Here is a 25,859-nt window from a genome sequence, read left to right on the forward strand (position 1 = left end):
ACGTGCTTAGGTCTTGAGTGACATGGTGGGGGTGGGAGGGGAGAGGCGGAGACTGGGGGAATGGGGGGTGGGCATCTGGGAGGAGGGGGGGAGCCTGGTGAGAGAGGAAGATGGGGTGACTGGGGGAATGCAGTGGGCGCGGGTCGCAGAATTTCCTGCAGAGTTGGGAGCAGCAGTATCGTGAACATGGTGAGTGGGAGCGGCATCGAGAGGAGCAGCCAGTTGAAGAGTGGGTGAACATAACATTTGCAGACGTCAGGTGATGAATACCTACAACCAGAGTTGACAACCCTACTGCCTGACCCTTCACTGCCATGCTATAAGTGATATCTGGGCTAGGAAAATTGTGCAACTTCCCTGCCTCCCAGCTGAAGTATGGGCAGAAGAGGGGTGGGGCAGAAGCAGGAAGCCCACTGATTCTAAGACACAGTAATAAGGGCGCTTAAAGGGGGTTCAAAAGAATTTCAAGACAGTTTATTATTTTTGTCTCAAACAGTTTAAAGTATCAGAGAAAATTAAGTATTCGTATTGCTAATTTATCTGCTAATTATTTTTCTTTGCATGTGGATAAATTTAAATTGTACAATAAATTTGATTTTTTTACTTTTAGCCTGAGTTATGTATTTTGGCAATGTGCTGTTTCTTCTGCCTATTTAAGAGATGAAGATTTTGTTTTTATTATTTGCTCTCGGGATGTGGAGGATGCTATCATTACTACATTAATTGCCCATCCCTAGTTGCTCTAATATGATGGTGGCAGGCCTTCTCTTTAAACTACAACAGTCCTTGTGCTAATACTGCTTCCATGGTTAGATAGGGAATTCCACGACTCAATCTTCCTGTCCTCTCGTGCCTTTACAACCGCTAAACATAAAAAAATGGCGTGCGTCCAGGTGGACAAGGGGGAGGAAAACACAGTTATAACATTTTCAGTTGATATGGGGGGGGTGCGGTTTCAAAGAATGGGGCATCTAGAAATCAATTTATGTTTAATGGAAATGTTAACATCTCACTCATTTTGAGTGAGACTTAGTGAGCCTACATCCTGCTATTCAAGGGTGGGAAGAAACTACTGCAGGCAGCAGTGTTTTTCAAAGCCTATTTTATTTCTTGAGACTAAAAGTAAATTAGATGAGAGCTTTAATGCAGAAATGTTGAGGTCTCTGAAGTCGGCCTTGAGGAATAATGAAAGCAGCAGGAACTCCATGTGTTATTGCAAAACTTCAAATCAATAATTACTCTTCTGTTAGTGTTTGCATTTGCAAGTCTTCTCTGGTTATTACTATTTTTAAAGATAAGAGAAACAGGAATGTAAACTGTCTCATGTGACTATATTCCCTTCTAAGTGATATTGCCATCAATAGCTTTTGGAACCAGAGGTCCCCAGATACAAAAGTGAACCTGTTTAGTAACATTAGAGATCATCACCATCTTTGATGCGTCGAAAATTTTTTGGATTTTTCTTCATTCACAATTTTAGCAAGATTTTGATTGGAGGAGAATGCGAAGATTGGAGGCTATGGGGTAAATTTTAACTGGGAGCCGGGAAGAGGATTGGTGGAGGAAACCCGGAGTACAGGTTTCCCAGGCGCCATTACGATTTTGACGTAAGGACATCTTTTAATTTTTTTTGGTAGGTTTCCCGTCCGACAGGCTAGCCGGATTGACAGGCTGGTTGTCAGTCGAATGGGTGAAGAGCCAGGGGGTAGGTCTTAAATTGGGGTGGGGGGGGTCAGGATTGGGAAATCGGTCCTTGGGGGGTGGGGGACATGTACGGGGGGGTGGGTCAGACGATCGCATGTGCGGGATCATGGCAGGTAAGTTTGTTGGGCCTGAGGGAAACGTCGGGGGTCATTGGGGGAACGGGGGGTGGGGGAGGGGCGGAGATCGTGGAGGGGTGGGGTCGGAGATCATAGTGGGGGAAGGGAGGTTGGACAATCACATATGTGGGAATGCGGCAGATAGCCTTGTTGGGCTTGGGGGAAGCACTCCTGCTCCTCCGTGCCCACAAGCAATGAAACAAAGGCACTTACCTGCTGAGTTGGGCATTCTCGCCTCTTGCATAGCGTGAAGCAGAAGGCCCGGGAATCCCAGCACCCCCCCCAGGAGTTAAAAATAAAAAAGCTGTCAAAATGGAAGCCCGCAGCCTCCTTAAAAGATTTTAGTGACCGACCCGCCTCTTGAGAGCGGATTGGTCGCCCACCCCCCCGATCTTGTTGTCTAGTTGGGGTCAGGTTTTAGTTTTTTTTTTACAATTTTTACCTTCCCACCCGTCCCCAACCCTCCGTTCATGGGGCTAAAATTTACCCCTTTATATCAGATTTGAAGAGGATACTTGCCTGGAAAAACACACATGTTGTGTACAATCTGTAAGGATGGTGACCCTCACCTTTCCTCTGCTAATAAAATTGCTCGTTACAGGAATGTTAAACTGTTAAGTTGCCAAAAAGGACTGCAAAAGTATATTGTAATGCAAACTTAATAATTAAGCCCATCTGCTGCTGAAACCGTCATCCATGCTTTTGTCACTACCAGACTCGACTATCCTAATACCCTCTAGCCAGCCTCTCATTCTTCACCCTTCATCATCGAAAACTCTGCTGTCCGTGTCCTAACCTGCACCAAGTCCCGCTCACCCATCATACCTGTGCTCGCTGACCTCAATTGGCTCCTAACCCACCAAAGCCTCAAATTTAAAATTCTCATCACCGTGTTCTAATCTCTCGCTCCTCCCTATCTCTATAACCTCCTCCAGCCCTACAACCATCCGAGAACTCTGCGTTCCTACAACTCTGGCATCTTGATCATCCCTCCACACTCTCTGCCGCACCATTGGTAGCCATGCTTCAGCCGTCTAGGCCCTGAGCTTTGACATTCCCTCCCTAAACTTCTCCACCTTTCCATCTCTCTCTTTAAGACCCTCCTTAAAACCTACCTCTTTGACCAAGCTTTTAGTCACCACTCCTAATAGCTCCTTCTTTGGCTCTGTCAATTTTTGTCTGATTTTGCTTCGGTGAAGTGCCTTGGAACGTTTTCCTATATTAAAGGTGCTATATAAATGCAAGTTGTTATTATTCGGACTCTACACATTCAGTAACAATCCAAGGTTATTTAAGTTATTATAAATCAGTCGGCAGGCTAAAACACTGCCCTCAAGTCTTATTGCCTGTGGGCTGACTGACCTATTAGGGCCCATAACTATTGAATGAGCAAAATGTCATACATGATAAGAGGCTGAGAGGTTTAATGACTGTAGTGATTTAACAAAACCTGATTGTGCAAAGGATGTTTTTGCTTAGAAATCAGCTCAGTTGTTGTACAATCTAGGGTTTATGAGTAAACCATACCTGATGTAGGGGGGAGCTTCAGGACTTGATTATAGATTCAGTTCAAATGATCAAATTCAAATGTTTCACTTATTCGAAAAATGTAACCAGTTGAGAATTACTGAAGTTAAGATCATAATTTTGCTTCTAAATTTCAAGTGAAATTTCAGATGCTCATCCCTACCTGTTGACTGTCGTACTCAAAAGTCCCAAAACAATCATTGCATTAGTATATCTGTCACAGTGGGATAACTAATGTTGCAGTTACTGCTTAAAAGAGATTTCTTTGCTAACATTATTTACATTTATATAGGTTCCATACTATCATCGGGTGGGGACTATTTATCTTGGTGAGGAGCGAGAAACTGAGGATGCCACAATTACAAGGAAATTACGAGACGCTGGAGCAATTATCATTGGTGTATCCAACATGCATGAGCTTGGGTTGGGTATAACTGGCTGCAACGTCAACAGGTGAAGCTGTGATTATCCTTAACTTGCAACTTTGGCTTTTGTAGTTTAACTCTAACCAAAAGACAGATTATTTTACAATTTCATTTCCCATGAAGCAAGTATTCTAATATCCATAGGATCGTATTACATTCGCTTATGTTTTATTCTATAGTGTATATATAGCCAAAAAGTATAATAATTTTTCTGGTTTCTGCATTATTGAGGCAATCATAACAATGTTGTGTACTGACTACAGTAAAAGGAGGATGTGTGTGCCAGTGTTCTAAAATGGTGGCTGCTGGATTCCTACATTCTTGCTAGAAAATCACAGAGCTGTAAACTATGTGGATTATTTGGATTACGTTAGTACATGATCTATGAATGAGAGTCCTTTATATAATGTATAATATCTGTAGTGTTTCAGTAGTTTGTAGCATTTTCATACGTGCGAACGCCACCTTTTTCAACGTTGTTGTGAGGTTCTCCAAGTGTCTTTTTTATTCATTCATGGGATGTGGGCATCACTGGCAAGACCAGCATTTATTGCCCATCCCTAATTGCCCTTGAGAAGGTGGTGGTGAGCCGCCGCCTTGAACCGCTGCAGTCCGTGTGGTGAAGGTTCTCCCACAGTGCTGTTAGGTAGGGAGTTCCAGGATTTTGACCCAGTGACAATGAAGGAACGGCGATATATTTCCAAATCAGGATGATGTGTGACTTGGAGGGGAACGTGCAGGTGGTGGTGTTCCCATGTGCCTGCTGCCCTTGTCCTTCTAGGTAGTAGAGACCGCGGGTTTGGGAGGTGCTGTCGAAGAAGCCTTGGCGAGTTGCTGCAGTGCATCCTGTGGATGGTACACACTGCAGCCACGTGCGCCGGTAGTGAAGGGAGTGAATGTTTAGGGTGGTGGATGGGGTACCAATCAAGCAGGCTGCTTTGTCCTGGATGGTATAGAGCTTCTTGAGTGTTGTTGGAGCTGCACTCATCCAGGCAAGTGGAGAGTATTCCATCACACTCCTGACTTGTGCCTTGTAGATGGTGGAAAGGCTTTGGAGAGTCAGGAGGTGAGTCACTCGCCGCAGAATACCCAGCCTCTGACCTGCTCTTGTAGCCACAGTATTTATATGGCTGGTCCAGTTAAGTTTCTGGTCAATGTTGTCCCCCAGGATGTTGATGGTGGGGGATTCAGCGATGGTAATGCCGTTGAATGTCAAGGGGAGGTGGTTAGACCCTCTCTTGTTGGAGATGGTCATTGCCTGGCACTTGTCTGGCGCGAATGTTACTTACCACTTATCATCCCAAGCCTGGATGTTGTCCAGGTCTTGCTGCATGCAGGCACAGACTGCTTCATTATCTGAGGGATTGCGAATGGAACTGAACACTGTGCAATTGTCAGCGAACATCCCCATTTCTGACCTTATGATGGAGGGAAGGTCATTGATGATGCAGCTGAAGATGGTTGGGCCTAGGACACTGGCCTGAGGAACCCCTGCAGCAATGTCCTGGGGCTGAGATGATTGGCCCCCAACAACCACTACCACTATCTTGTTCCTTGTTCTACTGTAGATTAATGTTGTGCTGATGCCTCAACTCCTGTGCACTTGCCCATCAAATGATCTTTCTGCTTCTCTTGCAATCCTGTCTGTTTGGAGTTACTTATTTTATCTAAGCATTTTGGTTCATTTTTAAAAATTGACACTTAACCCATTGCTTTAGGGAACCGATGAGTCTGTCTTCCTGGAGGAAATAGAATCTCTTAATATATTAACAGAACAGAAGGAGGTCAATTGACCCATTGCATCTGTGCTGGCTCTCTTAACGAGCGACTGATTTAGTTGCATTCTCCTCTTTTGTCCCCATATCCTTTTGAATTTTTCTTTTCAATATATTTATCCACTTCCCATTGAAAAGCTATTGTGAATTCTATTTCCACCTCAGTTTGTGTCCTAACAACCCTCTGCATGAAAAAAAAAATCTCTTGCTCTTTCCCTTCATTCTTTTGGTTTTAGATTTAAGTGAGGCTCGAGCACAGCACAGCATTTTTGCTAATCTCAAAATCACCCCTTGCAAAATTCAGTGCACTACAAATTGGATAGACAAGGTTCTGGACCCAACTAAATGGTCCTAACCTGGCCCCTGGTAAAACTACTGTGTTGATTCCTCCAGCCCAAAAAGCCTCTTCAAACACTACTCTTTATTTTCTGTCCTTTACCCAACTTCCTATCCATGCTGCCACAGGCCTTTCAATATGCAGTGCCTTCATTTTAACAACAAACCTTCTATGTGGCATCTTATCAAATGCCTTTTGAAAATCCATGTGCACAACATTAATTGCAGTTCCTTTCTCAATGCACTCCTCTATTTCCTCCAAAAATTCTATTAAATTTATCAGATACAAATCGCCTGGCTGTCCTTAATTAGCTCATGTCTCAAGTTGCTGCTATTTGGAGAGTTTTGAAGTCTAGTTTCTCAACTATGATCATGTCTGAGCTTGTGGATTGAATTCTGCACAGATCTTTTTCCCCTTCTACAGTGTTGCTGGAAGGTTACATTTGGCAAAGGACATTTCCCTGCAGTCTAGATGATAGCTGCTGCAGTTGCAACTTGCAGCCAACAAAGTGGTGAGGATGGAAGACCCTTTAGGTGTTTCCATAGTGCTGTGAATTGTATGAGGGGAGCAATTCATGAATACACAACATCTCCAGATCCAGTGATACTTCAGGCAGTATGCTCGCTTCTGCGGGTACACAAGGTCCAATATTTACAGAGTGCACCACTGCTACCTGGGTATGTCAAAGGACACCCACGCTTCACAACAGAGGTATGCTATCTGCTGCAGGCTGATTTACTGACAACAACAACTGGCATGGCTTCTCCTACAGCCATGAAGAGCTATAGAACTGTGTTTTGTTTTTAAAAGTGAGGTACATCATATTGATCATGTGTATAAACTGAAATGAGCTGTCATCATTCCTGGAGTATGACGTAGCAAGTCTGCGCTTTGGCAGGCCTTGGGTGTATGTGACTAGTACAACTGGTTCCACCCCTTCCCCTGCCTTCCCCCCCCCCCCACCCCAGTACTCCTCTAAATCTGCATCTGATTGAATGGTAGAGAACAGGTGGTGTAGTGGAAGACCACAGCAAAAGACCTAACAAAGAACAAGAGTATGCATGCACGGAAATGTACATTTAAAAAATTTCCCCTGCTGTGAAGAATATTTTACAAACTGTCCTGTCACTTTAGGTATCATGGTGTTCCCAGGAACCCATACAGCCCTGGCCATTTCACTGGCGGAAGCTCCAGCGGCTCCGGGGCAGCTGTAGCAGCAGGTAAGATTTTAAATGCTCGAAGAACACGGCAGTGTTCTGGCACCAATTTTTAAAATGGGTCTTTTAAGTCATCTGTTTTAGTGAAGAATGTAGAAATAATGTATTCAGTTTTTCTGGTAGCGTCATCTGTTGTGCATATTGAAGACCGGGCTCACATATCTAAAAATATGTAGAAGGGGCTTTTATTTAGACTGATAAATCTGCATCTGAACTGAACTGATGGGATACAATATGATCACCTACAACAAATGTGTAGCTCCTGGAACTTTTGTAGATTGCTTAAGTAACCTGGGCTAGTGCAGATCAGAATGAGTCATAATAAGAGCGCTCTGTATTTCACTGTGTTTCTGAAAGATCAGTATTTCTAGAAACCAAGAGAATAAATACTGATGCAAAGTAGGCACTCTCATCACTCCAGTTCAGTTTGGCTTGCAGAGGACTGATTTTCTGATTACTAGAAAGCAACATTTTTTTTTTGTTTCTTGCCAGTTTCATTGTCTCCTCGCCTGTCTTTTCCTGACGTCTTTGATTCCTACTAGGACATGGTCCCCCGGGTGCTGGTTGCTCTCCAGTACCTTGCCAAGTGGCCACTATTCATGCTTGGGCCTTGACACAATGTGTAGGTGGCACAGCCAAGCCCAATCCCGCACTCACCTGATGTCCCTAATACACTTCCAGCATGTGTAGCTTGACAGTGATTAGGAGCAGGAACCTAGGCTGAATCTTCACCCTCCTAATCCACAGGTGCTAAGATTAATTGTAGTGTTCCATTATTATCCAGTGAGGATCAGCTAATTTATCACAGACTAGGGACGAACCTGGGACTTTTCTGGTCTGTATGGTTCAGCTACAAACCATGTAAATTTGCTGAGCCATCAGAGTAACCTAACAATATATCCTTAATTAAAAATATATTACAAGGAAGAAAATGTGTTAAATCTGCATTTTTAAAAAAAAACACTTAGTTATAACAGAACTGCATTAGTAACAAATTGCAAAAAAAAAACATGTACAAAGTTTGCACTTTTACTTTCCTTGAATTGAATGTTTGTTTATATTTGTGTTTACTTTGGCTTATAAAGAACTTAGCCACAGTTCCCTTAATTTAGAGTTTGAAATTTCCCTATTTCATCTGTGATATTGCACTGTCACTTTCCGAATCTTTGAGTAACTTTAGTTGGCATCTGACAATTGTTTAATTGATATTCACATGGCCTGCTTCGTTCCGTTGATTTGGTTACATTAAGGTGTAGAATCATGTTCACAGACCTAAGCCTAGAAGTTGCAGTCTCTCACTGTATATTTAACCTGTATTAACAGTTTTCTTTTCTTAAAGGCCTTTGCCCATTGGCTATTGGGAGTGATGGAGGAGGTTCGATAAGAATTCCAGCATCGTTCTGTGGCGTGGTAGGCCTGAAAGGTATTTCTGTTTTGGTATGATTGTAAGATCGCTCACTGCACTCTGGGATGGTTCCCATAGACTGAAAGGAGGCTAATGTAGTCCCCATCCTTAAAAGAGGAGACAAGATGGACCCGGATAACTATAGGCCCATTAGTCTGACATCAGCAGTAATAGGAAAGATGCTTGACGGAATCACTAGGGACGTAATGTATGATTACTTGGTTAGAGAAGGACATATTAGGGACACCCAACATGGCTTCAAAAAAAGGAGGCCATGTCTTACAAACTTGATTATATTTTTTGAAGCAGTCACCAAAATGGTGGATAAAGGAAGCCCAATAGACATTGTCTACTTAGACTTGCAAAAAGCTTTTGACAAGGTACCGCACAAGAGGCTTCTCTACAAAATCGAAGATCTAGATGTAGGTATTGGGTGCACAATCTGCAAATTTGCAGACGATACCAAGATTTGCGTGAGTGTCAGGACTGTAGATGATGCTCGACTGCTTCAGGCGAATCTTGATGGGTTGGGGGACTGGCAAATGTTTAATTTAGAAAAGTACAGTGTGATGCATGTGGGTAGAGCAAATGCTCGACATACATACACCCTTCAGGAAATAGCATTAAAGCAGGTGGAGAAAGAAAGATGTGGAGATGCCGGTGATGGACTGGGGTTGACAATTGTAAACAATTTTACAACACCAAGTTATAGTCCAGCAATTTTATTTTAAATTCACAAGCTTTCGGAGGCTTCCCCCTTCCTCAGGTGAACGATGTGAAAAGAAAGAGATCTGGGTGTTCTAATGCATAGATCTCTAAAGGTTCAGGAACAATTACGTGAAGTGATGGCTAGAGGAGTGCATTTATAGGACAATTGACTATAAGACAAAGAATACTGTTATTTTCTTGTACAAGACCTTGGTCAGGCCTCATTTGGAATACTGTGTCCAGTTTTGGTCTCCTCACATGGTGGGTGATATTGAGGCTTTGGAAAGGGTGCAGAGGAGGGCCACTAGACTAATTCCCAGTTTAAAGCATCTTCGCTATCAAGATAGGCTAAAAGAGCTGGGACTCTACACTTTAGAGAAGCGTTGACTTAGGAGTGATCTGATCAAGGTTTATAAGATGATGAAAGGAATAGATTGTGTTCCAGTTGATAGTTTGTTCCAATTAAATACATTAGGGAGGACCGGGGGTCACAATTTTAAATTGTACAAAGTAAGATTTAGGTTAGATGTCAGGAGGTGGTTCTTTTCCCAGAGAATAGTGGCCCTGTGGAACAGGCTGCCGGCTCGTGCGGTGAACCCCGACTTGCTGAATTCCTTTAAGTGAGAGCTGGACCTGTTTCTGGCTGGGGCGGAGATCACCTCGTACAATAGGTAGGTGATGTAATGCATAGAATTATCAGGGCCAGTGTGATCTCCTGGACTAGTTTCAATTGCCAAAGGCGTTGGAGAGGAATTTCCCAGATTTTTTTCCCCCCAAATTGGCCTGGGTTTTTATCTGGTTTTTCACCTCTCCCAGGAGATCATATGGTTTTGGGTGGGGTGGGGAGTGTATATATTGTGACACACAAGGTATCACAATTGTGTGGGTCAGGTTGAATGGACCAGACGGTCTTTTCCTGTCCGTCATTGTCCGTACGTAAGATGCACTTGCAAAGAGGAGCTCTTTAATATTTGGAAACTTTGTGTCCAGCCTAATATCTGCCTGTTTGTAGGTCTTTGTCCATTCACTTGCTACTTTAAATCAGAAATCCTTAACTGAGGTGACTCAGCATTGGGTAATTGACTTCCAAACACAAAATTAAGCTAGGGCCCAATAGCTATATGTTGGCAAGGCTGCAGTTACCCTACAAATTTAGCATCGATGCTTAGGAAAACTATGCCCTAGAATCAGGTCAGGTGATACCACTTAACACTGACTCTACAGCTGTATAACGGACTCTAAAGAGATAATTTTCTGACTCCCAGTGAGGACCCTTGCATATCATAAATTTGGGTGTGTGCTGCATGTATTAATGGTCAGAAAATCACGTGCAGCTGTATTTCCCATATCCACTGCTGTGAGTGAGGCTTCCAGCTAAAACATAGACATAGAAAAACATAGAAAATGGGAGCAGGAGTAGGCCATTCGGCCCTTCGAGCCTGTTGCGCCATTCCCGCTCTCTCCCCATACCCCTTGATGCCTTTTGTGTCTAGAAATCTATCTATCTCCTTCTTAAATATATTCAGTGACTTGGCCTCCACAGCCTTCTGTGGTAGAGAATTCCATAGGTTCACCACCCTCTGAGTGAAGAAATTTCTCCTCATCTCAGTCCTAAATGTCCTAACCCATATCCTAAGACTGTGACCCCTCGTTCTGGACCCCCAGCCAGGGGAAACATCCTCCCTGCATCCAGTCTGTCTAGCCCTGTCAGAATTTTATATATTTCAATGAGATCCCCTCTCATTCTTCTAAACTTGAGTCGACCCAATCTCTCCTCTAGGAGGGTGAAATCTGGAAATTACCCCTTTTAAAATGCCAATTATCTCAATTAGATGACTTTCATGAGTTCTTGGCCATGCCATAGGCTAGAGTACCAACAGAAATGTATTTTAGTGTAAACGAACTGGTATCTCTGTACCCAGCGAGCTGTAACAACAGAGTGCGGCAGTAAGATAAAAACACAGCTTGGGGGGAAAAAAGCAATGTCTAAAGAATGCTGCTGGAAATATACAGTTCACAAAATGGTATTGAAGGTAATTGCAGAAAATTCTACAGAATTTCAGCTGGAGAATGAAGCATACTAGTGAGCAGACTGTAGGTGTAGAGTAACCATTTCTAAAAGCCTATGCAACCAGTTATCTGATCATTACAAAACTTTATTTTAGAAGTCAATGCATGTCCGACTCTGGGCCTTTATCTGAAAAAGAATCTGCTGAGAACTGATAACGTCTGGCACATTTCTCTTTTTGAGAACACTAGAGCATGGCATTGTTCACTTCCAAGGTTTTCTGTTTATTTAATTAAATTTACACTTTTTGTGACATCCTATATTATTTGGACTTTTATCTTGGTCTCCAGAGCCTCTGTTAACATATGTAATTGGAATATTTGTCAGTCCAATTATTGTTACACAAGAAATCTGTTAACATATTTTTATTTTTGTGGTTTTCTTTTAGGTACTTTTGGTCGAATCAGTACCTTTGGGTCCCATGCTATTACCTACTCTACTATCAGTTTAGGTAAGACAAGACTTTGCTGCACTCCATTAAGTTACATATACAATTCTCTGTCCATTCTTGTGAATCTCCAAGGAATAGGCATGATCTGTATAAAAGGCTGAATTTATTAAAAATATTTCATTACATTTTACAAATGCTGAATTACAGCTTGTGAAGAGTTTTAATACTCAAGTGCTATTTAAATTCTAAATAATATTTTAAAGAAAACTGAATGACATTGTGCCTCTTCACACGTTTATAATGGATGAATTAATTAAAAATTCCCATTGCAACACAATACAAAAGTGATTGTCACATCTGTATCTTGTCTACAACATATTCTAATACAATACTCCTGAGGATCAGAAGCAACTGCTGTGTGTAGAACTACCGTATTTAATTGAATTGTTTTTCAGTTTATTTAACTTTGTTTCCAAAAGGAATGTGATGATCTTTTCTGCTCCTGGGTACGTTGTAATGATGTGGAAAGGAAGTTACAAAGTCTAGCTATATCCTCTATCAAAGATACAATATCCTCCTTTCTACACTCTCCTTAATCTAAATTATTCCTTTGTCTCCAAAATGGTAAGAAAAGAGCTGTTTGATTATCTGCTGTGTTGGACAAGGCTGAAAATTCTGAATAATTTGTTTGTATTTACAGGTCCAATTTGTACCACTGTGAAAGATGCTGCTATAGCCTATGCAATTCTGGCAGGCCCAGACCCCAATTACCCATATAGTAAGTTTTGTAATTTACTGGAAACATGTATGTATATTTGGGTGTGGAATTATTGTGAGCATCAATAATTGTGATTAGATCAACAAAAAATGAGCAGTTTACATCTAAGAGGAAAATGTCGCTGGTACAGCCCTAATAAAAGGGAAAACACCCACTATTTTAAAAGAGGGAATTGTTTTCCTCTGAATTGTGAGATTCTGTATTGTGCAGAAATACAGCCTGAAACAGAAGAGATAATCATTTTATCGGCCTGGATTGAGCCTATATGCCGGAGGTCATTTGAGTAGTGTTCTAACCTGCTCTGACACCTCCACTCCGATTTTGGTGGCTGATAGAGTATTAAAACTCTCTTTACAATGCATCTAAGTGCTATTTAAATTCTGAATAATAATTTGTAGGTCATGTTTATTACTCTCTCATTGCCATCTTTCTGGTAGGAAGAAATGAAGACATTTTGCAAGTATGTTTGGGAGCTAGAGAAGCTCGTGAAGGGTCATTTCCCCCCCCCCCACCCCCCCCCCCCCATAATAATAATGTGTTGTTCTGCCACAGAGTGGGAAATTCAGAGGTCTAGCAGCATTGGCAATGGTCTGGGAACAGCTTAACCGTTTGTTTCCTTGGCTGCAGGTGCTGCAAGGTCTAGGATGACTGTGAACAACATAAAGGAATTTGTACTCTCAAGAAAATTATGAATGTAAAAAAATACAAGAAATCAATGTCTGCCTCCTCCCCTTCCCAGCCTCACTCAACACTCTTGAGTGGAGTCACCTTTGTGCCTCAGTGTATTTTCCCTGTTAATTTAACTGAATGTTTGTTTTGAGATGTTATTGCATTTTATTGCAGTTTAGTTTTAAAAACTGTATAAATAATTTTACTAGTTTACAAGATGTGGAAGTTTGATGTTTCTCTGGCAGTGCAAAAGAATGCTCAGATTTGTGGGAAAAGTCTTGTAAATGACTTCCCACAAGTAAAAACGAGAGTGAAATTGTCGAGGTTCCCAAAAAATGACACACTTAGAACTAGAAGCATTAATAAAAGTCGCCTAATTCTATTTGCAGTACAGCAACCATTTTAGAGATAAGATTTAATAGTTTATAAGCAAGTATAGAGCCAGGGAAAAGGGTGGGAGGAGAGAAGAGAACAATGGGGAAGGTCTGTGATCAGGTGGAGGGCAGGAGTGATTAAATGACAAAAGGGATGATGGTGCAAGGTAAAAGGGGGTGGTAATGGGACAAGTAAAAAAAACAAGCTGAGTCCAGAGAGTGTGTAAGTAGTTACAGCAGAACCATTATCAGCACCTGCTGTCTGAGAAATTAACTGAGAAACTTTAAAAATAAGGTCCAGTCTTATCGAGTGTCCTGATAATCCTTTGTTTCACCTGCCTGGCCTGGAATGTAAATGCAACTATCAAATCCACTTTGTGGCCAAACCCTCTAGGGTAGATCTAATTTAGGTTGGTGTCATGTTGCTGTTCTTCTTTCAGGTCTGCATCAGCCTTCGTTGAACTTTGACAATATTGGGAATCCTGATCTGAAGAATATAAAAATTGGGATAGACTGGAAGTTCTTCATGGTAAAGTCTAGCCTATTTTGCTGTGGTGGAATAACATGGAAATGTTTATTTAGGTACAAGAATGTGTGCAGTGGTAGTGTGGCAGGGCAGAACTTCCACCAACCTCTTTACCCTGCTGGTGATCCTCTCACAAATTTTGGGGATGGGGCCATTTAATTATTTGGGCAGGTTTCCCATGCATGAGGAAGTGCCACAAAGGCACTCAACCGGATAGAAGTAGAGGCCAGAGCATTTCTCGAAGTACCTGAAGAAAAAAAGACCTTGACATATTTACAGTTCTCAAAGGAGGCAGTCATTTAAAGGTGTTCAATTCCTCTGGGATCAATTAGCTTTCATTCCTGCATTTTTGGGTCTTGAAGGCTCAGAATGGAAGCTATGCCTACTTTCAGCAGGCTTGGGTACTGCCGGACCTCTGGGATGGTAATCTGGGTGGAATTCCTAGGAACGTCTAAGACAATACCTCCTGAGTGACACATCGACATAACGGGGGTGGGCCCAAGAAGTGTCTACATTCTCTCTCACAAATCAATATCAAAGGGAAGATACAAAACCAGCGGATCCGGATTCTGCCAAAATTTGCAGCTCTGCCTCTCCGACTGAGATCAAGCTGCAATTGCTCCCTCTCTAGTCCCTAGAAGTTTTGGGCCTAAATGTTTGCAGCATCTCTGTCCTGATTCCTGTTTTCCTATGATTTCTATTATTTGTGGTTTTGCATCTTGAAATTCTATTCTGTTCTGAATTTCCTCTTTGTTTTGAATTTTAACAGGATTGTGATACTGAAATTTTGGATATTTGCCAGAAAGGTACGGATACATGAATAACTGAAAATTTCCTTTTCTAAAGTTATTGTTCTATAAAATGGGGCTAAAAATCCACAACGGAGCATCTACCTGCATCTATCAGGCCCTCTTGGATGCCCCCATAGATTGGAAGAATTTTATTTTATGTTAGAAGCCCTTATTTGGTGGGGGGGTGGGAGGGGAGAAGGGAAGCTCGCACTGAACCCTTCCTCACCCCCTCCCATTTGCTGGCAAGCTTCTGCTGGCACTTCTGGCCTCTTTGGTGTGGGGGGCACTGCAGTAATGCACCCAATCCACCAAATGCTCACTTCTTGTTATCCTTCCATGCAACCGTGCGAACTTCAGTGGGGTCAGCCATAGGCAACGCATCCTAACACTTGGAGTGAGATGTGCTCTGCACGGATTTTCGGATCGATGCCTTTTTGAGATCTAGGACAATGTGTATTTTTTAACCTGAAGTAAAATGTGGAAATATGTAGGGAAAGGACAAGTAGCAAGAAGAGCTGGTAAGGGGGTAGATTTAAGTAATTGAGCCTCGATTTAACTCCAAACTGGGCAAGAGTAAAGTGAGGATCTGAAATTCAGCAGGAGAAAAGCTAGATCTAAGGATAAACTTTCCGTTTGTGCTGCCAGCGCAGAGCCTCACCTCTGGGAGTGGATATCGGAATAATAGGCACCGCCCACAGTTTTCCATTCATTTAATGTAATAGAATGAAAATCATAACCTGCACCTGTGTGATTTCATGATATGGGAACAGGAGTAGGCCATTCAGCCCCTCGAGCCTGTTCTGCCATTCAGTGATCTGTATATTTCAGATATACAGATATGTGCTCCTGGCAAGCAAGGTTTTGTGTGAGGAGCACAACAGTGGAGAATTTATCCACTAATATTGGAGCCACATCAGAGTCTTGATTCTGGGCAGGAGTAGGATATCCCCAATTGAATTTGATAACTGGAATTTTAAACATCAGTCCAATATTGGTGTGTTAATAATACACTTTCTTGCACCAATGATTTCCTACATGGTAAATTCTCAATCTCCGCCATTGACGACCTTGTGAGAGTAAGGAAAGGAACAGCATTTCTCCAACACGCCTCTTAATGGATCAATCAAATGCTATTGGCAGAGAGGCTAAAAGCAAGTCACCTGCCCTCTGCAGAGATTGATGCAGGGTCTTGGGAGACTTGAGAGAAAATAAAATAAATTGAAGCGGTTAAATTAAGAGAGTGGTGAAAATTGCTTGTTTGAATAAAGTATTTATTACACCAAATAATAATATCTTAGTTTTTAAAAAAATAAAAGATCAGTAACTCAGCCAGATCCACCAACCTAAATTGTGATTTTTGACATGTCAGCTGGACTGCTATTTGGGTGCCTTCCAGCAATGTAAGAGTGGAGGGAGGAGGGGATGTAGACACTAGCATTGCCTTCCTTGCATCACTTTAACGCACCCCCTTTGGTGGTCGTACAAGAGTCCTCACAGCATGCAATACCCCATAGTCTTGCACAGAAACTAAAATTGGTGTTTAAAAAGGGTATCAAAGTAGAAAATGCAAATGAATTATTTTGGTGCTTTCACAATCAATATTGTTAATTCTGTCACTTCTTGTGTAGCGGTGCAGTACCTAACAACAAGTTGTGGCGCAACACTGGTAGACCTGCACATCCCAGAGTTGAAGGAGGCACGAGTTTCTCATATTGTCTGTATTCTGAGTGAGATAAGACAGTCCTTACACATGGATTTTAATAATCAATACAACAAGATGGTAAGGAAATAATTGGGTTCAGTTGAACACCAACTTGAAAGCTTATGTTTAATGGAAAGAATACCCTTCGTTACTTCCTGCTACTGATTAATTCACCTACATAGTAAAACGTACACTTCAAAGTAAATATTTCTTATGCTCCCTAGACTGCTTTAATCCCTTTAATGGGGAGATAGGTTGCTACATTTTGTCAGCAGGTATTGTATGAAGGTGCTTGTTGCTGCTGGCTGTAATCCTGTAACAAGGAATTTTTAAACATGCAAGTTGTTTATTGTTGATGATTTTAACCAAAAGGGGACTTCCTGTGTTTTGATGTCCATCTGGAACTTTGCCAAGACACATTTTTTGTGCGTTTTTTATAAAAGCTTTTAAAATAGAACAGTATTTATTTTGGTTTGGAATCTACTATTCTCTTTTCTCAATAATTCATCATTGATTACTACTGCCAGTTTTTAACCCTTTAGTTTTGTTGTATCTGTAGGATTGTAATCTTGACCTTTCAGGATTTTTTTTTTAAATATTGCCTTGCAGTGGTTACTTAATGAAGTAAGATGGTAAACATTTTATCAAAATTAATTGTCCCTCGGAACTAGGAGTAATTGAACTGCTGATTAATATTTTAAATCATTTTGTCTACAAGGTAAAAGTGGATACTTTTCACTTATCCAGTATCATCCATTAATTGCTTTGCAAAAATGGAATGATGCTTGCAATTAAAACGCGATATTATAAGAGGGTATGTAGCTTAGTAAATTGGCATCTGAAGATCGCAAAATTATTACGGATGATGAAGGCCATTTGAGCCATCATACATCCAGAATGACCTTAAAGTCCCTCATTACAGCATCAAATTGTTTTTTTAAATGCACCAGTGTTCTTGCCTCCACTGCTCTATCCAGTTCATTCCATTTGTTTGTTTTTTGCATGTAGAAAAATGTACTAATATCAGTTCAAATCTGTCACTTACTAGTTTGAACTTGTGGCCCCTTATCTCACTCTCACAATTTAAAGTAATTTTCTGGATTTGCTTTTTCCATACTACTTACAATCTTATACCTCTATTTGATCAGCTCAGTTGCACCTGCTATCAAGGATGAAAAGCCCAAGTTTCTCCAGTCTTTCCTCGTAGATTAGAGCTGTAAACCTAGAACAGTTTTGTGACCCTTCTTTGAGCTGCCTCCAATGCTTGAATGAATCTCGGTGAACAGAATTGGACACCGTGCTCAAGGTTTTGATCTGATCAGAGCACTGTGCAGTTTGATTATGACTTCCTCTAACTTTATTCTACTGTTTTGGTTATGTGGTTCAACATTCCATTGGCTTTGCTGATTGCTGCTCTGCAATGGTTGGACATGTTGAGTCAACCAAGACTCCTTTTGTGCTTTTCAACTTCATCTTAGCGAATTCAGCATTATTCATGGGACATGTGAGTTGCCCTGTTTCCTTCCTACGTGCAGTGATTTACACTTATCTGTATTATAATTCATCTGGCATTGTTCTGCTCGTATACATATTTTGTCCAACTCATTCTGTAATTTCTTCTTCCTCTGATTCCACTGCCCCTCTTGGTTTTGTATCATCTCCAAATTTGATCAATTTGCATTGGGTTTCTAAGAAAAGTAGACAAGAAAGGATCCTGTATCTCAATTGTCACTGAAATGTGTTACAGGCATAAATTGTAAGCCATGACATTCTATTTTATCTTTAATATTTTCCTTTAAAAAATGAACAAATGTGGCTACTTAAATATTCGCAAGGTAGATAGTTTGATTATTTTTATAGTACCTCTTGATACTCCGTTTTGTATCATAGAGTTAATTGCTTAACACTTTCCAGTAGTAAAGCAAGGCGGATAATTCGGAGTCTGTTGTTAACATGAGGCTACGGTCATCTGGTTGACTTTAATAATGTTTCTATCGGTTACAGAACTAAATAGAATAAAACCGTGCACAGTAGGATAGCTGACCTGCAAAAAGACAAATGAAAACTTTATTTAAAAAAAAATCTTTATTCTCTGCCTGAGAGTGTTTTTTGGAGGGTATATCCTCCTGATAGCTTTGGTGCCTGCCACATGGGAAGTTGCATGTACAAATTTGGATCTTGCTGCTACATATTGGAACGCCAACATAGTGTGGCATCACTGGACCCACCTGGCTCTTTGTTGTTAACACTTGGTAGACATTACAGCTCCTTATTAGTTTCTTACCTGCATGTGACAGTCAAAGTTACAGTACCCTTATTACCTTTTTGTTTGGAGCTCTCTGCAAAGCATGTTTTATCTTCAACTATACCATCAACTTTTTTTTCTTACAGAATCTAGATACTCGTGCAACTTTAGCTCTTGCTTCTAAATTCACAGTCACTGATTTCATACAGGTATGTAAACGTTCATAAATATAAAACCTGCCTGCAAATAGAGTACTTTGTCTTTAAACCCTTAATTCTGCTTCTTTCTTCATCTCCACCCCCATATTTCTTTTAGGAGCTGCTCGCAGCCAATCAGTTTCTCTTAGTTGTGAGATGCTGGTCCTTGATTGGCTGACAGGAGCTACATTTGCAACAAAGACACTCCAGTTTTCTCTTTCTGGCTATTCAGTGAAAAGCTTAATCTCTGTCCAGTTCCTGGGAGATGTAACTTCATATTAAAAATGCTCACAACCTGACCGATTTGAGAATCTCACTCAGAGCAGCTATAACACCTGAGAATAATATAAATGGAAGTATGTACTGCTTTTCAAGTTGGATTTGAGATTTGGTGCAAGGATAACAGAGAGTTCTCTGTTTACATCTCCCCAGACCTGTTCCATTTGTCCTGCTCTGCAGCTTTCTGACGAGCCCAAATGTACATCTTTCCCTTCAGTGAACGACAGACTCTTAAACTGCCATTTTCTTCTTGCATCTTGCACTTCTTTGCAGGCTAATCGCCAGCGATCACGGACTATGCAGTTCCTGAAGGAAATCTTCAATGATGTGCATTGCATCGTCACACCAGGTTAGGTTATACTTCTGAACAATGCAGTGTCATACTAAATAATAGATTAAATAAGCTAGGCACAGATCATTTTAATATAGATTCTCTAATTCAAGAAAGTCAAGCTTTTTGTCTTCATGGGGCACTTAGGTACATAACATTGAAACCCCACAGGGACCACATGTAAAATTGAAATCAATGTTCCTGTTAATTGATGTATATGTTAATGTGTGGATACTAACAGATCTTAGTGTTCTGACATGGGATTTATCCACTAATGATCTAACAGCATGAAGAGTAGTCCTTCCCACTAGATATAATTAAAAAAACAACATATTATAAATTATATTATAAGCTATGCTCACAAGTTATTAATTGAATAGATCCTGTAATATCCAATATTGTATCAAATTGGTAAAGATTTTACCATATCTTTCTCTTAGGCTAGGGTCTGACATACTATGGATTAACTTTCCTGAAAAATATTTAGCCATTCTTGGTAATTTATAAGTGCTAATGCACATTGTCCATCGAGTTAGATGTAAAGAGCATAATCGAGGATTTCTATCCTGATAAAGAAGGGACTGAAACAAGACCAAAATCTTTGGGATGATTTTTACAGCCTTTACAATGTTCTTCAGTGAATTCAGATAATCTCAATAGGCAGAATTTAAGCATATTAGGTCTAAATTTTTCTATGGTAATCTTGATTGGGATATTTAAGAAGCTATTCTGCTTGAATCCAAGAGTCAATTTGAAAAAGTCTGTAAGGCAGGTGTTCCATCTACAATAAATGAGGAAAATGTTACATTACTGGCTCCAAGAGACAACTTGAGAAAAGGAACCATTTAATTTGAAACTCCTGAGAGGAAAATTGGTTTGAAGCTTCCAAGAGATGACTTTGTTTGGGCAGACTTTCACAGTAGTAAGAAATATAAGAAAAAAGACGCTGTGTACTTAAAAATTATTTACAAGGCTTACTACTTGGAGTTGCCTCTGAAAGTTATGTGCTAGGAATTCTACTATGAATATATGCCTGTTATATAACTTTTTGTTCATTGTTTAATAAATTCATGTAATATTTAAATGTAAAATGAGGTCTGATGTGATGTTTTGCCACTTTCAAAGACTGGAGTGAGATACTATGGAGACATAAATAAATTCCAGTAACTTAAAAATAATTACCAGGCAGGATTTGGCTGTTCATTATTTTGGACATATTTCTGCAATTTTACCAAATCTTATGTTTGGTATAGACATTTTCAAAGTAATGGAGCGCTGGGACTTGCCCATGAAACAGATCTAAGATGAGAGCTGACATAATGAGTAAGAAGGAATAAAAGGACCCAAAAAAAGAACAGAAGTGCTGGCCACCTAATTTCTTCTTCCCCACTCACCCAAATTCTGTCAGTGCAAAGCAATCTGCCAATCGCAAAATCACCCCTGTATTTCATAAAGTAGTTTTCTTGTATTACATAATAAACTTTAATATTTCAGGAACTGTCATTCTGTTCAGTAGAGTAAAGGCTAGGATTGCTGCAACCTCAAAGTGTGCGCGAATGCTGGAACTCAAGACTGATCTGTTGACATTATGCTCATATTAGAGGGTACAATGGGGTGCTGTGTCCGATTAGAAAGACAGCACAGGCATCAATTGCAACTATAGTATTTAATGTTTACAGTGGGGGTTGTTTGAGGAGTAAAATGGCAGCTGAGCTTCAGCATTACATCTAAGGTACGGGATTTCATTTTGATGTACTGAATTGCTCGGTAATGCCACTCACAGATAAATAGTTAATCTGTTTATGTGAGTGATATAACCATAGAATAACATTGCATGCAATTTGGGACATTTCAATCTATTTGTTATAGATGGGGATTTGTTAAAAATGGATACTTAGTAAATGGTATTAGTAATTTTGCCACTGATTTATGGCATAAAGGCTTCATCCGGTTAACCTATAGGTAGTTTTGTTAATTATGTCTTATATTTATATTGTTCTTGTGTCTATTCCCAGCTATACCCTGTACTGCTCTACCTTCTGAATCCTCCGACTTCAAAACAGGTTGCAGTGATTTTCATGCCTTGTTTTGCACAATGAGGTAAGAATAAGGGATTAATGGATGTATTTTGGATAAAAGATACCAAAACGCACAACAGGAATGTAGATAGGAACATGAACTGATCTGCCAATAATTCTACAGATTCTGTAATTATGTAGAGTGCTGGCTGTACTTAAATGAAAGCACTGAGGGACTCCTTGTCCACCGTGATTTCAATCTCCAACTCAGCTCCCCTTGCACTCCGTCCTCTGAATTTATTGCCCTCCCTAAACCTCTCCCTCCATATAAACTCCAATGGCAAACCCCTTGACTCTTGTGGCCTCTCTACTCCTGTGGTCTTGATCACTGACCAGACCATCTCTGACTTCCTTGTATCCCTCGTTACCCACATTCCTCTATCTTCTTTCAACCCCACTTCCTTCTGCAACTGGTCCTGGGGAGAAACCTCTTCCCTCAAGTCACTTACCACTGCACTTTCAAGCTCCTACTGCCTAGCCTTTGGAGTTCCATTCAACATGGTACCTCTGCATCTGTTGATATGTTCAACAATTCCCTCACCTCCACCTTTGATGCCCTTGTTCCCAGCAGAACCTTCATTGTCTCCCACACTAGTTGTCGGGATAACATTAAAGGGGATGATAAATGGAAAAAAGCATTCCTTGGGTACACCCAAATATTAATCAGAGTCTCGCCTATTTCTTCACTTATTTGAAAATTAAAGGGTGTATCTCATCCAGTCCAAGTACCCTGTGGATGATTTAGTATAAATGTTTATCTTCTTTTACTTATCCCTTACCAGCTTGCAGTGTCAGAATGTCACAAGTGCAAATCAGACTTGTACACTGCAGTAGGAAATGCCCATTATTATGATGGTGTATGGTGATCTATAGATTGCATTTCACTTATACCAGGCCTTCAAGTTGTTATTGAACCAATAAGAAGAAAAATAAGTAAGAGTGCACAGTACACACCATGAACAGATATACAAAGAAAATCCAAAATCATATTAGTATTACTTAGCTATGGAAATTCTTACTCTGGCTGACTAATATATTTTTTTGTTTCAGATATATGCAGCTTGCGAATTTGACAGGAATTCCAGCTCTTGTGGTTCCTGTCGGGTACAGCTCCTCCAATCTACCCATAAACCTTCAGGTAATGCTGCATTTACTCAATACTCAATGCAAAATGCCCCACAAAAGTCGTCATAAGCGAACAAAGAAAAAATTCTTCTTTTGAGCTGATTAAGCCAATGAGTAGCAGAAGGTTCGATGCCCAGTTTGTCCTCAGCTAATGTGATTGTAGGGGCTCTACAATTGCTATAAGTGCCCTTAGGTGAGGGAGTGAAAAATAAACAGGCTCCTGCCTCTGATTGCTGCTCGGTTATCTACGTTGGAAATGCACACTGTCAATGTTTTGTGAGTGCACTTACTCTCATAGAACCATAGTTCCAAAAAAATCTGTACCCATTTTAATTATGAAAATTTAATTGGATGGGAAGAAATAGGTGTCTACCTCCTCAGGTAAGGACAGAATTCGGATTGCCTGCGATGATCCATGAAGGCTTTGGATGCTCAATCGTTGAGTATATTCAAGACTGAGATCGATAGATTTTTTGGACACTAAGGGAATCAAGGGATATGGGGATGGGGGGGGGAAAGTGGAGTTGAAGTAGAAGATCAACCATGATCCTATTGAATGGCGGAGCAGGCTCAAGGGGCTGAATGGCCTACAACAGCTCCTTATGTTATGTTCTTATGAGGTTGAACAGCCAGCCTATACTCTGAGCTGACATGAGGAAAGGTCATTTGGGCAAGGTACTGGAGCATGCCCATTGCCAATAGAACCATACTCTTATCAAGTAGTCAGTGCCTTCAGGAAAGATGAGGGAAGGGAAGAAAATTAACAAAAGAGGACACTACAAATGTAAAAATGATTGTAAGAATTCCGATCAGCTTTAAAGATAGGGGGTAGGGGGTGCAGGAGATAGACACCTATTTCTTCCCATCCAATTACATTTTCATAATTAAAATGGGTACAGATTTTTTTGGAACTATGGTTCTATGAGAGTAAGTGCACTCTCAAAACATCAACAGTGTCTGCCCAAGGAAAAGATCTGCTTTTGGTCATTGTTGCAGTAATATTCACTAATGAAATTTCTGGTGGATTGCCAGAATTACAACAAATGATGTAAGTTTCATAAGATTATCAAATTCCTCTAGTAGGGGAATCCGGAACATAATTTTAGTATTCAGGCTAAGCCGGGTAAAATGAAATCCAGGAAAAATGCCACGCAAAAGGTAATGCGAATGTGGAATGAACTGCCGTAGAAAGCCAGCTGCAAAGTCTGAACCACCCTGAATTAAACGTAATCTTGGGGCTCCCCTCATAGCTTAGCTAGCTAAACCAGGTAGTAGCTGTGCCATACTGGCCAGGAAGGTCCCAGGTCCTATTAGAACAAAAAGCAAAATTATAATCTTTGGGAGTAATCATGATTCTTTTTCAAATGCTCTGCCTTTTCATTTTAAGCTGCTTACAGTAAATTGGGACATTTCTACTGTAAGATTTTTTTTTCCCCCATGTGGTTGCACCCCTTTAATTTTTACCAGTAGCAGTTAAGAGTGCCTGATCGCACTAGATTGCCCAGCCCTGTATCGTTGTGCTCCCAGCATGTCGTGCACTAAGTTCTGGGAGCACAAGTGTTATTTAAGTCAGCTGATCTTGTGTTATACCATTGAACTGGGATCACATTGTCTGCCCTTGTATTTTTTTAAAGAAATAACGTGCAGTTACATTAATAATTCTGATTTTTTTTTTCCTCCCAGATTATGAGTAAATGGTGGGATGAAGCCATTCTTTTCCGGGTTGGATTGAAGGTGGAACAGTTCCGTGCCGAAACGAAGAAACCTCAGATTTATTATGATCTTCTGTAATGAAGCATTCAGGACCTCGCTAAGTGATTTATTGCGTCTTTAAAAACTGGAGCCAATATTATTAATGCTCATGTACTTGGAAGAAGCATTCAACTCTTCTGTATAATAACCTGAAATTTGAAGCTGCCTCTTTTCAAAGATTTTATTAAGTTATCCCCAGTTGTGTCTCCTGTTTATCCATCCTTGTACATTCTCTTTGTTGTACCTCCTTGTGAGCCCTCCTGCTGGGGGACCAAATTGAATGTTGCAGACACAGCTGATCTATTTTTCTCTTTCTCTATACAGATTACCTATAGGCTGCTGTTGAGCAAGATGTTGGATATTCATTGTAAGATTTAGATCGTTATTTACGTACATACAATAAATAATCTCGTGCAAATCATGGAGTGTTACAGGCGCTGGCAGCATGTGCAGCGTTTTAAATAAACAAAATCAAACAAATGATTTCAGGGAGGAAGCTAGTTCTAAGTGAGAAGGCACTTATTAAAACTCCTCTCTGGATCTACTTAATTGAAATTCAACATTGTATATTTTTGTCCCTGTTAATGCCATTTTTGATGCTAGTCATTGAGCAGCTTAGTCATTAAATCTGGGAGTCTCTCATAATTTTTTGTGGCTAGAAATACTGTCTGGAGTTTTTAAGCTTATAGTGAGTTGAATAAGCATTATAGATACTACAACTTTAAATAAATTCTGCCTCAATTTCAAAGCTTTCTGAGACGCTATGAATCACAATTTCAACATAATTGATAAAACATTTTGAATAGACACTGTACATGCCTTCCTTAAATTGCACTGTATTTTATGTTTTACACCTCTCATTCTTTCTTTTGAATTGCTCAGCTGAAAGATGATCTGAGGAACATTGTCAACATAGACTGAGACGATGGGCAGAACTTTCAACTTCGGCGGGAGTGTAAAACCGGCGATATTGGATCGGCCACCCGTTATACGACCTGCCCAGCTTTTCCTTTTCATTTACTTCAATCGAAAGGAAATTCGGGCGGGGGTGTGTAACGGGCGGGGGTGTGTAACGGGCGGCCGATCCGATATCGCCTGTTTTATACATCTACTGAAATTGAAAGTTACAGTGAATGTTACTGAACAAATTAATTACATATTTGATTAAATAAAAATCCCTCTGTATTACGCTTGTAACTCTTGTTGTTTTGAGTTTTTAACTATTGCTGTTGTGCTATTGTAGCATGACTGACCAATCTATTAGCTGTGCTGCTTGCATGAATCTGTTCAACTTAGTAAACCATCCAATGGAGCAACTCAGATGAGTGTAATGGAGCCC

General features: G+C 40.5%; 1 protein-coding gene across 1 annotated transcript in view; it reads left to right on the forward strand.

Moving 5' to 3' along the window:
* LOC137327316 (uncharacterized) overlaps positions 1-25,717 on the forward strand; it is a 54,294-nt gene extending 28,577 nt beyond the window's left edge. Inside the window, exons 8-20 of the mRNA XM_067992999.1 lie at positions 3,640-3,800; positions 7,019-7,104; positions 8,441-8,524; positions 11,671-11,733; positions 12,374-12,451; positions 13,935-14,023; positions 14,790-14,826; positions 16,440-16,591; positions 18,905-18,967; positions 19,508-19,583; positions 21,581-21,665; positions 22,694-22,781; positions 24,452-25,717. Of these exons, the coding sequence (XP_067849100.1) occupies positions 3,640-3,800; positions 7,019-7,104; positions 8,441-8,524; positions 11,671-11,733; positions 12,374-12,451; positions 13,935-14,023; positions 14,790-14,826; positions 16,440-16,591; positions 18,905-18,967; positions 19,508-19,583; positions 21,581-21,665; positions 22,694-22,781; positions 24,452-24,559 (1,170 nt within the window). The 3' untranslated portion in view covers positions 24,560-25,717. The remainder of the gene's footprint in view (positions 1-3,639; positions 3,801-7,018; positions 7,105-8,440; positions 8,525-11,670; positions 11,734-12,373; positions 12,452-13,934; positions 14,024-14,789; positions 14,827-16,439; positions 16,592-18,904; positions 18,968-19,507; positions 19,584-21,580; positions 21,666-22,693; positions 22,782-24,451) is intronic.
* The last annotated feature ends 142 nt before the right edge of the window (positions 25,718-25,859 follow it).

Source organism: Heptranchias perlo, chromosome 11, assembly GCF_035084215.1.
Source record: "Heptranchias perlo isolate sHepPer1 chromosome 11, sHepPer1.hap1, whole genome shotgun sequence".
NCBI classification, from domain to species: domain Eukaryota; kingdom Metazoa; phylum Chordata; class Chondrichthyes; order Hexanchiformes; family Hexanchidae; genus Heptranchias; species Heptranchias perlo.